Source organism: Coregonus clupeaformis, chromosome 5 (assembly GCF_020615455.1).
Source record: "Coregonus clupeaformis isolate EN_2021a chromosome 5, ASM2061545v1, whole genome shotgun sequence".
Lineage (NCBI taxonomy): Eukaryota > Metazoa > Chordata > Actinopteri > Salmoniformes > Salmonidae > Coregonus > Coregonus clupeaformis.
The window spans coordinates 35,736,694-35,751,220 of NC_059196.1; the positions used below are offsets into that span (position 1 = coordinate 35,736,694).

General features: G+C 41.5%; 1 protein-coding gene across 2 annotated transcripts in view; it reads right to left on the reverse strand.

The window, feature by feature from the left end:
- Window positions 1-2,594: 2,594 nt before the first annotated feature.
- The window catches only part of cep126 (centrosomal protein 126), a 42,746-nt gene continuing 30,813 nt past the window's right edge, over window positions 2,595-14,527 (reverse strand). For both annotated transcript variants that reach the window (XM_041876700.2, XM_041876699.2), the window contains 5 exons: window positions 12,949-13,058; window positions 11,179-11,236; window positions 3,452-3,724; window positions 3,262-3,326; window positions 2,595-3,123 (listed from right to left, as the gene is read on the reverse strand). In XM_041876700.2, coding sequence (XP_041732634.1) covers window positions 3,037-3,123; window positions 3,262-3,326; window positions 3,452-3,724; window positions 11,179-11,236; window positions 12,949-13,058 — 593 coding nt within the window. In that variant the 3' untranslated portion in view covers window positions 2,595-3,036. The remainder of the gene's footprint in view (window positions 3,124-3,261; window positions 3,327-3,451; window positions 3,725-11,178; window positions 11,237-12,948; window positions 13,059-14,527) is intronic.

The following is a 14,527-nucleotide window of genomic DNA, read 5'->3' on the forward strand; positions in this document are numbered from 1 at the left end:
CAGGATTCAATCAACTCAGTCAAGGCCAGGTGGTGTCAGGTCAACTCAGTCAAGGCCAGGTGGTGTCAGGTCAACTCAGTCAAGGCCAGGTGATGTCAGGTCAACTCAGTCAAGGCCAGGAGTTGTCAGCCCGAAGGACATAGTGTGTCAGATGTAACTATGGAAAGGACTCTACAAGTGGCTACACCTGACGGCTATTCTGTCTGGACACTGTGTATGTTGTGTGTGTGGGAGGTGTGTCTGTGTGTATGTTGTGTGTGTGGGAGGTGTGTCTGTGTGTATGTTGTGTGTGTGGGAGGTGTGTCTGTGTGTATGTTGTGTGTGTGGGAGGTGTGTCTGTGTGTATGTTGTGTGTGTGGGAGGTGTGTCTGTGTGTATGTTGTGTGTGTGGGAGGTGTGTCTGTGTGTATGTTGTGTGTGTCTGTGTGTGTAGGATAACGAGGAAGGTCCACACTCAGAACTGACATGTATACAGGACTACTATCCCCTTCCTCCAGTAACCCCAGTGGACCAGAACTTTCTCTGATCTGTTCACTGCTTTGATGTGCAGCAGCTGATTGGTTTGAGAATACATTGATCGGACTCTACTCCACCACAACGGACACGACCACCTGACATATTAGTACCTCAAAAAGCCTGTCATTAGGAGGTCAAAGGGTGAAAATGCTGTACAGTCCATGTAGAGGACTGCAAAACAAACTAAACAAACCCAACTAATATCAAACAAAAAAGATGCATTAGGTGATTTACTTACATTTGTTAAATATATAATACTTGAGCATCTTAAATCAGGCCTCTCTGAGAAGATTTTAAGGGAGAAAAACATGTAGTAGCACTGGCCTCAAAGTTCTAGAAACCTGTTTGGTGGGTGTGCAGCACAAAAACCTTTCGTCACATCTGAAAGAGAGAAATTCTTGCCTGATGCGTGCTGCTTCTGTCTCCTCCTCAGACAAGTCACAGCAAGCTGACTGGAGACACAGGGAGAAGTGTTCACTGCAAGCTGACTGGAGACACAGGGAGAAGTGTTCACAGCAATCTGACTGGAGACACAGGGAGAAGTGTTCACTGCAAGCTGACTGGAGACACAGGGAGAAGTGTTCACAGCAAGCTGACTGGAGACACAGGGAGAAGTGTTCACTGCAATCTGACTGGAGACACAGGGAGAAGTGTTCACTGCAAGCTGACTGGAGACACAGGGAGAAGTGTTCACAGCAATCTGACTGGAGACACAGGGAGAAGTGTTCACAGCAATCTGACTGGAGACACAGGGAGAAGTGTTCACTGCAAGCTGACTGGAGACACAGGGAGAAGTGTTCACTGCAATCTGACTGGAGACACAGGGAGAAGTGTTCACTGCAAGCTGACTGGAGACACAGGGAGAAGTGTTCACTGCAATCTGACTGGAGACACAGGGAGAAGTGTTCAATGCAAGCTGACTGGAGACACAGGGAGAAGTGTTCACTGCAATCTGACTGGAGACACAGGGAGAAGTGTTCACTGCAAGCTGACTGGAGACACAGGGAGAAGTGTTCACTGCAATCTGACTGGAGACACAGGGAGAAGTGTTCACTGCAAGCTGACTGGAGACACAGGGAGAAGTGTTCACTGCAATCTGACTGGAGACACAGGGAGAAGTGTTCACTGCAATCTGACTGGAGACACAGGGAGAAGTGTTCACTGCAATCTGACTGGAGACACAGGGAGAAGTGTTCACTGCAATCTGACTGGAGACACAGGGAGAAGTGTTCACAGCAATCTGACTGGAGACACAGGGAGAAGTGTTCACTGCAAGCTGACTGGAGACACAGGGAGAAGTGTTCACTGCAAGCTGACTGGAGACACAGGGAGAAGTGTTCACAGCAATCTGACTGGAGACACAGGGAGAAGTGTTCACAGCAATCTGACTGGAGACACAGGGAGAAGTGTTCACTGCAAGCTGACTGGAGACACAGGGAGGCACACTTAAATCACTGATTGCCATTCCCCTTAATACAGAATGTTTGATAATGCTTTACATTAAGAAGTTTATAGACAGTTCGTTACAAGTTAAAATGTGTTTAGATATCATTAATAAAACGGTAATAAACCATTGGTTGAAATTGTTTAAACATGTTACAGTAGTCGTAATAGTTTAGAAACAGCATTTACATTTTATAGTAACAGAGTTGAGCGCTTTTTCTATTGACCAAAGACCAATAGGAGCTGTTGTTACTGTTGAACCGCTTGTTGACCTTGTTGGGTCAGTGACCAATAGGAGCTGTTGTTACTGTTGAACCGCTTGTTGACCTTGTTGGGTCAGTGACCAATAGGAGCTGTTGTTACTGTTGGACCCCTTGTTGACCTTGTTGGGTCAGTGGAGTGAGTCTGCTTCACAAGTTACACATTTAATCTCACTCAGCTGCCATCCAACAACAGTTAACACACCTGTGATAAAGTTGAATTGAATTGAATTGAATACACCTTTGACATTGCATCATATGAACGGTTTCACATCTTATGAACATCCTTTTCACAGAGTTAACTTGTGACCCCTAGAGGACAATCTACAATTCCCACCAAACAGCATCTACATCACCTTCAGAAACAAAACAAACTTGAGGACAGGGTGATTTTATTCATCATGATCAAGATTAGCTTACACACTGCCACACATCTGTATACAATCGTATTGGTATCATTGTGTATAATACATTATATACACTGCACAATTTTCAGAAAATAAATATATTTATTTCATACAAAAATAATCTCTATCAATGAAAGGCCAAACCAAATAGCAAAGCCTGACTGTATATAAGACAGAAGCTATAATGTGTCAATAAGTCAATATAAGTACTGTAATTTGATAATATAATTATTCACAGCCCTGGTTTTGGAAGTCTTCATCCCAGCAGAGACAGTTAGTGGTGGTGCTGAAACCCGGGGAGTGTTATTGTAAAGTGATGTGTTATACAGCAGTGTATAAGGTTAGAGTAATGCACAAGCAGACAAAGTGACAATCAGGCGGCCATATTGGAACGTTGTTGGACCGTTGTGTCAGAATCTCCTCTGGGTTCTAGAGCGGTTGCTGGTGGAAACTGGGCGGTGCTTGCGGTGTGGGGCAGCAGCCGTCCCTTCCTCTGTCTGGGAGGAGTCAGGAAACGGTCATGACAGGAAATAGTCATGTTCAACAACACTCAAATCAACGATCATGTACAAATTTATTCAATCAATCGAGTATGGTAAAAACGTTATTCTTTCAGAAACCACTGAGATACTCACAAAGGGCGCTTCACCATGTAAGAAAGCTTTAGCAGCAGGGTTGCCTCCAACAAACGCTTGCACATCTGCAATGTATCATGTCAGAGAGTGAGTAGGGGGTGGAGATGTGACCACTGAAAAACTCTTGAGCTCTATTTAGGGTCCCTAGACACTGGCAATATCAGCCTGGTCATTGCAGGGTTGTACTCACATTGCAGCCGATGGTTGAGTCGATCCAGGGACAGCAGCACTTTCTGCTCCTCCAGGGAGATGGTGGTGATGGTGGAGACCTGGACCTGGTGCTGCCCCTCCCATGCGGCCTGCTGTTGGTACCCCTGGCCCTGGCTGGTAGTGATCCATTGGCCCTGGTGTTGGTTGTGGCCTCCACCTGGCTCGAGCCTCTGTGTTTGCGCCGTCTCCTTGGCAGCCACTATATCACTGTCGGCCATCACGCCTTCACTGTGGGCCTCTGCTTCTGCATACTCTGAACCAAAAAGCACAGTCAATACAGTTAACACAGTCAGCATAGACAACGCAGTCAGCACAGACATTACAGTCCACACTGTCAACACAGTCAGCAGTCAGCACAGACAACACTGTCAACACAGACAACACAGTAAATACAGTCAACATAGACATTACAGTCAACATAGTAATCACAGTCAGTACAGTCAACACACACACACACACGTATTTTGTCTCCACGTGATGTCTATCGCCGATAAGCTACCAAGGAAAGGGCTAAGAATAGCCCATTTTAATATGTGTAGCCTTAGAAATAAGGTTCATGAAATCAATAACTTGCTAACATCAGATAACATTCATATACTATCCATGTCTGAAACTCACTTAGATAATTCATTTGATGATACAGCAGTAGCAATACAGGGATATAACATCTACAGAAAAGACAGGAATGCCAATGGGGGAGGTGTTGCTGTAGATGTTCAGAGCCATATTCCTGTAAAGCTTAGAGAGGATCTCATGTCTAGTGTTGTTGAAGTGTTGTGGTTGCAAGTTCACCTGCCTCATCTAAAGCCTCTTCTTTTGGGGTGCTGCTATAGGCCACCAAGCGGTAACAGTCAGTATTGGGATAATATGTGTGCAATGCTTGATAATGTAAGTGATGTTAACAGAAGGTCTATTTTCTGGGTGACCTGAACATTGACTGATTAGCAACTAGCTGTCCTCTCAAGAGGAAGATTCAAAAAATGTATCATTCAAATAAATTATGCAAAAGAGGTGACAAACAAGTTAGGCTGCTCAGCTGATTGGTTGACATACTGTAAATTGAGAAATGTTCACAAAAATTTTCACAAAAAGAACAAGAAATTATATTACCAAATAATGATGAATGACATAAAAGACAATTGGAAAATAATTTGGAGTACCTTAAATCATTTATAACAAAACCTTTCGATATTGCCAATCATTTCAATGACTATTTCACTAGTAAAGTGGACAAACTGAGAAGTGAAATGACAACATTGAACAGTGAACCATCATATTTTTTTATAAAATATCTAATAAAGAAAGAGAAGGATTGCTGTTTTGAATTTGGTCAAGTTAGTGTAGGAGAGGTGGAAAAACGATTGTTATCCATCAATAATGATAAGCCACCAGGTACAGACAACCTTGATGGGAAACTATTGAGAATGGTAGCAGACTGTATTGCCACCCCTATTTGCTATATCTTTAACCAAAGCCTAATGGAGTGTGTGTCCACAAGCTTGGAAGGAAGCTAACGTAATTCCACTGCCTAAAAATAGTAAAACAGCCTTTGCTGGCTCTAACAGCCGCCCAATCAGTTTGCTGCCTGCTCTTAGTAAACTGATGGAGAGGGTGGTGTATACAATGATATTTTTCAGAGAACAAGTTAACTACTGACTTTCAGCCTTCATATAGAGAAGGGCACTCAACTTGTACTGCTCTGACTCAGACGACTGATGATTGGTTTAAATAAATGGATAATAAGATGACAGTTGGAGCTGTATTGGTAGAGTTCAGTTCAGCCTTTGATGTTATTGATCATAAATTGTTATTGAAAAAAATCAACTTACATCACCTGGTTGGAGAGTTATTTATCCAATAGAACCCAGAGAGTGTTCTTCAATGGATGCTTCTCTAACATCAGGTATGTACAGTGCGGTGTCCCTAAGGGCAATTTCCTTGGGCCATTACATTTTAGTCATTTAGCAGACGCTCTTATCCAGAGCGAATTACAGTTAGTGAGTGCATACATTTTCATACTGGCCCCCCGTGGGAAACGAACCCACAACCCTGGCGTTGCAAGCGCCACGCTCTACCAACTGAGCTACACGGGAATCAGTTATACACTATTGCAGTCCATGGACACATTCTGCCTGGTGTCAACGGTACAGGCCGGTGGCGGTGGTGTACAGAAACTGCATGATGCCATGGTGTCAACGCTACAGGCTGGTGGCGGTGGTGTCCAGAAACTGCATGATGCCATGGTGTCAACGCTACAGGCTGGTGGCGGTGGTGTACAGAAACTGCATGATGCCATGGTGTCAACACTACAGGCTGGTGGCGGTGGTGTACAGAAACTGCATGATGCCATGGTGTCAACGCTACAGGCTGGTGGCGGTGGTGTCCAGAAACTGCATGATGCCATGGTGTCAACGCTACAGGCCGGTGGCGGTGGTGTACAGAAACTGCATGATGCCATGGTGTCAACGCTACAGGCTGGTGGCGGTGGTGTACAGAAACTGCATGATGCCATGGTGTCAACGCTACAGGCTGGTGGCGGTGGTGTCCAGAAACTGCATGATGCCATGGTGTCAACGCTACAGGCCGGTGGCGGTGGTGTACAGAAACTGCATGATGCCATGGTGTCAACGCTACAGGCTGGTGGCGGTGGTGTCCAGAAACTGCATGATGCCATGGTGTCAACGCTACAGGCTGGTGGCGGTGGTGTCCAGAAACTGCATGATGCCATGGTGTCAGCATGGACCAACATCCCAGTGGAACGTTTTCGACAGGTAGAATCCATCCCCCTAAGAATTCAGGCTGTTCTGGAGGTAAAGGGGAGCGAACCGGTAATATGGGGTGTACCTAATAAACTGTCCGGTGAGTGTACATCACAGTCAACATCACAGTCTACACATACAACACAGTCAGCACTGATACTCTGAACCAAGGAGCACAGTCAGCACTGATTCTCTGAACCAAGGAGCACATTTAGCACTGATGTTAGTCTGAAGAAAGGAGCACATTTAGCACTGATACTCTGAACAAAGGAGCACATTTAGCACTGATGTCAATGTCTGCAGGTATACAGTAAGAATTAACACACGGGTTGAAAGACCACATTACCTATAGATTCACACTACTCATACAGACATTACCTATAGATACACACTACTCATACAGACATTACCTATAGATTCACACTACTCATACAGACATTACCTATAGATACACACTACTCATACAGACATTACCTATAGATACACACTACTCATACAGACATTACCTATAGATACACACTACTCATACAGACATTACCTATAGATACACACTACTCATACAGACATTACTTATAGATACACACTACTCATACAGACATTACCTATAGATACACACTACTCATACAGACATTACCTATAGATACACACTACTCATACAGACATTACCTATAGATACACACTACTCATACAGACATTACTTATAGATACACACTACTCATACAGACATTACCTATAGATACACACTACTCATACAGACATTACCTATAGATACACACTACTCATACAGACATTACCTATAGATACACACTACTCATACAGACATTACCTATAGATACACACTACTCATACAGACATTACCTATAGATTCACACTACTCATACAGACATTACCTATAGATACACACTACTCATACAGACATTACCTATAGATACACACTACTCATACAGACATTACCTATAGATTCACACTACTCATACAGACATTACCTATAGATACACACTACTCATACAGACATTACCTATAGATACACACTACTCATACATACATGACCTATAGATACACACTACTCATACAGACATGACCTATAGATACACACTACTCATACAGACATTACCTATAGATACACACTACTCATACAGACATTACCTATAGATACACACTACTCATACAGACATTACCTATAGATACACACTACTCATACAGACATGACCTATAGATACACACTACTCATACAGACATGACCTATAGATACACACTACTCATACAGACATGACCTATAGATACACACTACTCATACAGACATGACCTATAGATACACACTACTCATACAGACATGACCTATAGATACACACTACTCATACAGACATTACCTATAGATACACACTACTCATACAGACATTACCTGTAGATACACACTACTCATACAGACATTACCTATAGATACACACTACTCATACAGACATTACCTATAGATACACACTACTCATACAGACATTACCTATAGATACACACTACTCATACAGACATTACCTATAGATTCACACTACTCATACAGACATTACCTATAGATTCACACTACTCATACAGACATTACCTATAGATACACACTACTCATACAGACATTACCTATAGATACACACTACTCATACAGACATTACCTATAGATACACACTACTCATACAGACATTACCTATAGATTCACACTACTCATACAGACATTACCTATAGATTCACACTACTCATACAGACATTACCTATAGATACACACTACTCATACAGACATTACCTGTAGATACACACTACTCATACAGACATTACCTATAGATACACACTACTCATACAGACATTACCTATAGATTCACACTACTCATACAGACATTACCTATAGATACACACTACTCATACAGACATGACCTATAGATACACACTACTCATACAGACATTACCTATAGATTCACACTACTCATACAGACATTACCTATAGATTCACACTACTCATACAGACATTACCTATAGATACACACTACTCATACAGACATTACCTGTAGATACACACTACTCATACAGACATTACCTATAGATACACACTACTCATACAGACATTACCTATAGATTCACACTACTCATACAGACATTACCTATAGATACACACTACTCATACAGACATTACCTATAGATACACACTACTCATACAGACATTACCTATAGATTCACACTACTCATACAGACATTACCTATAGATTCACACTACTCATACAGACATTACCTATAGATACACACTACTCATACAGACATTACCTATAGATACACACTACTCATACAGACATTACCTATAGATACACACTACTCATACAGACATTACCTATAGATACACACTACTCATACAGACATTACCTATAGATACACACTACTCATACAGACATGACCTATAGATACACACTACTCATACAGACATGACCTATAGATACACACTACTCATACAGACATGACCTATAGATACACACTACTCATACAGACATGACCTATAGATACACACTACTCATACAGACATGACCTATAGATACACACTACTCATACAGACATGACCTATAGATACACACTACTCATACAGACATGACCTATAGATACACACTACTCATACAGACATGACCTATAGATACACACTACTCATACAGACATTACCTATAGATACACACTACTCATACAGACATTACCTATAGATACACACTACTCATACAGACATTACCTGTAGATACACACTACTCATACAGACATTACCTGTAGATACACACTACTCATACAGACATTACCTATAGATACACACTACTCATACAGACATTACCTATAGATACACACTACTCATACAGACATTACCTATAGATTCACACTACTCATACAGACATTACCTATAGATTCACACTACTCATACAGACATTACCTATAGATACACACTACTCATACAGACATTACCTATAGATACACACTACTCATACAGACATGACCTATAGATACACACTACTCATACAGACATGACCTATAGATACACACTACTCATACAGACATGACCTATAGATACACACTACTCATACAGACATGACCTATAGATACACACTACTCATACAGACATTACCTATAGATACACACTACTCATACAGACATTACCTATAGATACACACTACTCATACAGACATTACCTGTAGATACACACTACTCATACAGACATTACCTATAGATACACACTACTCATACAGACATTACCTATAGATACACACTACTCATACAGACATTACCTATAGATACACACTACTCATACAGACATTACCTATAGATTCACACTACTCATACAGACATTACCTATAGATTCACACTACTCATACAGACATTACCTATAGATACACACTACTCATACAGACATTACCTATAGATACACACTACTCATACAGACATTACCTATAGATACACACTACTCATACAGACATTACCTATAGATTCACACTACTCATACAGACATTACCTATAGATTCACACTACTCATACAGACATTACCTATATATACACACTACTCATACAGACATTACCTGTAGATACACACTACTCATACAGACATTACCTATAGATACACACTACTCATACAGACATTACCTATAGATTCACACTACTCATACAGACATTACCTATAGATACACACTACTCATACAGACATGACCTATAGATACACACTACTCATACAGACATTACCTATAGATTCACACTACTCATACAGACATTACCTATAGATTCACACTACTCATACAGACATTACCTATAGATACACACTACTCATACAGACATTACCTGTAGATACACACTACTCATACAGACATTACCTATAGATACACACTACTCATACAGACATTACCTATAGATTCACACTACTCATACAGACATTACCTATAGATACACACTACTCATACAGACATTACCTATAGATACACACTACTCATACAGACATTACCTATAGATTCACACTACTCATACAGACATTACCTATAGATTCACACTACTCATACAGACATTACCTATAGATACACACTACTCATACAGACATTACCTATAGATACACACTACTCATACAGACATTACCTATAGATACACACTACTCATACAGACATTACCTATAGATACACACTACTCATACAGACATTACCTATAGATACACACTACTCATACAGACATTACCTATAGATACACACTACTCATACAGACATTACCTATAGATACACACTACTCATACAGACATTACCTATAGATACACACTACTCATACAGACATTACCTATAGATACACACTACTCATACAGACATTACCTATAGATACACACTACTCATACAGACATTACCTATAGATACACACTACTCATACAGACATTACCTATAGATACACACTACTCATACAGACATTACCTATAGATACACACTACTCATACAGACATTACCTATAGATACACACTACTCATACAGACATTACCTATAGATACACACTACTCATACAGACATTACCTATAGATACACACTACTCATACAGACATTACCTATAGATACACACTACTCATACAGACATTACCTATAGATACACACTACTCATACAGACATTACCTATAGATACACACTACTCATACAGACATTACCTATAGATACACACTACTCATACAGACATTACCTATAGATACACACTACTCATACAGACATTACCTATAGATACACACTACTCATACAGACATTACCTATAGATTCACACTACTCATACAGACATTACCTATAGATTCACACTACTCATACAGACATTACCTATAGATACACACTACTCATACAGACATTACCTATAGATACACACTACTCATACAGACATTACCTATAGATTCACACTACTCATACAGACATTACCTATAGATTCACACTATATCCTATACCTTGGTGTTGATGTGCCAGGTCATGTTTGCTGTGTAATGCTGTTATCAGCACCGTGGCCTGTGGAAAACAAAACAAACAAGACACGAAGACAATCTGCACTTACATCAGATTCTGTCTGCATAATGAAGGGATTGTATTCTATTTCATTCTATGCATACAAGAGAAACATTGTAATGACACATTTACGACACTTGCAAGCGGTTTTATAGGCTACTGTATACACTACCTAATGGATTAACTACTAAGTGTCGTAACTAAGAAACATGACTCACCTCCGGTTTTTCTATACAGCAGAACACACACTACACCAGTCACTCTGGTCTATCAAGAAACACAGGCCTAACTGACAATACAGACCCCCATTCACAGTCCCTGCCTTCCCAGTCAATTGACATATTGACGGGACTCAGATGAATTGCGAAACAAACGCAACAGGTTCTAAAACACCCTGTGTTCACAGTAGGATCTTAGCTACCCCATAATGCCCTGCCCACTGAACTGTCATATACAACTAGCATGTAGCCTACCTGAACTGTCATATACAACTAGCATGTAGCCTACCTCAACTGTCATATACAACTAGCATGTAGCCTACCTGAACTGTCATATACAACTAGCATGTAGCCTACCTCAACTGTCATATACAACTAGCATGTAGCCTACCTGAACTGTCATATACAACTAGCATGTAGCCTACCTCAACTGTCATATACAACTAGCATGTAGCCTACCTGAACTGTCATATACAACTAGCATGTAGCCTACCTGAACTGTCATATACAACTAGCATGTAGCCTACCTGAACTGTCATATACAACTAGCATGTAGCCTACCTGAACTGTCATATACAACTAGCATGTAGCCTACCTGAACTGTCATATACAACTAGCATGTAGCCTACCTGAACTGTCATATACAACTAGCATGTAGCCTACCTGAACTGTCATATACAACGCATGTAGCCTACCTGAACTGTCATATACAACTAGCATGTAGCTACCTGAACTGTCATATACAACTAGCATGTAGCCTACCTGAACTGTCATATACAACTAGCATGTAGCCTACCTGAACTGTCATATAAAACTAGCATGTAGCCTACCTGAACTGTCATATACAACTAGCATGTAGCCTACCTCAACTGTCATATACAACTAGCATGTAGCCTACCTGAACTGTCATATACAACTAGCATGTAGCTACCTGAACTGTCATATACAACTAGCATGTAGCCTACCTGAACTGTCATATACAACTAGCATGTAGCCTACCTGAACTGTCATATACAACTAGCATGTAGCCTACCTGAACTGTCATATACAACTAGCATGTAGCCTACCTGAACTGTCATATACAACTAGCATGTAGCCTACCTGAACTGTCATATACAACTAGCATGTAGCCTACCTGAACTGTCATATACAACTAGCATGTAGCCTACCTCAACTGTCATATACAACTAGCATGTAGCCTACCTCAACTGTCATATACAACTAGCATGTAGCCTACCTCAACTGTCATATACAACTAGCATGTAGCCTACCTCAACTGTCATATACAACTAGCATGTAGCCTACCTCAACTGTCATATACAACTAGCATGTAGCCTACCTGCGACTGAGATTAGGAGGGTAGCAACCAGCCTGAGTGTTTAAGGGGATCAGTTTGAGCAATCTTGGTCACATAATGAGTAGTTATTTGGGTTGGATGGTGATTTGTAGATCAGCGATTATTCGCACTCCAACTGCAATGTGCCTGTATTCACGTACCTGAGACTGGGAGGGTAGAGGCAGCCTTCTGTTCCCTGAGCCAGGTGTTCCTCTCCTCCTGGCCCCACCACCACTGCTCTCCTGGGGCTGTCTCCTCACCACGCTCCTGCCTGATCACAATAATATAGAATCATGCTAAATACATGTGCATTTACTACAAATGAGGTATAATCAGATGTTCCATAATGATGTTTATTTTAAGAAAATTGCATTGTCATAGAGGCAACAATAAATACAATAGAATTTCAGGTATCAGTGTCAAATGTGTGCAATGTTGGGTAACTACAGGTCAAGTCATTCACATTTCTTCAGAATCATAGGGAAGATCTACGGGACGGCAGGTAGCCTCGAGGTTAGAGCGTTGGGCCAGAAACTGAAAGGTTGCTGGTTCGAATCACAGAGCCGACACGTTGAAAGATCTTTCGCTGTGCCCTTGAGCAAGGCACTTAACCCCAAATGCTCCAGGGATGCTGGACAATGGTGACCCTGGCCATGGCCCCACTCCCTGCGGGCGACTCAGGGGGAGTTGGGATATTCAACGCATTACACACTCGTACAGCACCCCCTTAATTAGTATGACAACAGAAGGTTCGCCCTAATGCATGGTCTACTCTCTGACATTACGTTATTAAAAAGATATGCCGCCAAAAAAATGATTTCCCTTTTATGGAACGTTTAGAAGATTACTTCTAAATGGCGTTCTTTCACAGACAAATAATATTGCGAGGTTTGATTGGTGTCACAATTTTACCCCAGCCCCAGCTAACACACCTGACGTCTTCATTTTAGAATGCAATTAGTTTAATCAGCTGTGTTTGCTAGGGATGGGGGAAAGGTGTGACACCACTCCGGCCCCTGAGGACTGGAGTTACCCATCCCTGACCCTGTACACTACATTCGGAAAGTATTCAGACCCTTTGACTTTTCCACATTGTTACGTTACAGCCTTATTCTAAAATTGATTAAATCGTTTTTTCCCCCCTCATCAATCTACCACAATATCCCATAATGACAAAGCGAAAACAGGTTTTTAGAAATGTTTTGAAATGTATAAAACATAAAAAAACGGAAATATCAAATTTACATAAGTATTCAGACCCTTTACTCAGTAGTTTGTTGAAGCACCTTTGGCAGCGATTACAGCCTCGAGTCTTCTTGGGTATGACGCTACAAGCTTGGCACACCTGTATTTGGGGAGTTTCTCCCATTCTTCTCTGCAGATCCTCTCAAGCTCTGTCAGGTTGGATGGGGAGCATCGCTGCACAGCTATTTTCAGGTCTCTCCAGAGATGTTCGATCGGGTTCAAGTCCAGGCTCTGGCTGGGCCACACAAGGACATTCTGAGACTTGTCCCGAAGCCACCCCTGTGTTGTCTTGGCTGTGTGCTTAGGGTCGTTGTCCTGTTGGAAGGTGAACCTTCACCCCAGTCTGAGGTCCTGAGCGCTCTGGAGCAGGTTTTCATCAAGGATCTCTCTGTACTTTGCTCCGTTCATCTTTGCCTCGATCCTGACTAGGCTCCCAGTCCCTGCTGCTGAAAAACATCCCCACAGCATGATGCTGCCACCACCATGCTTCACCGT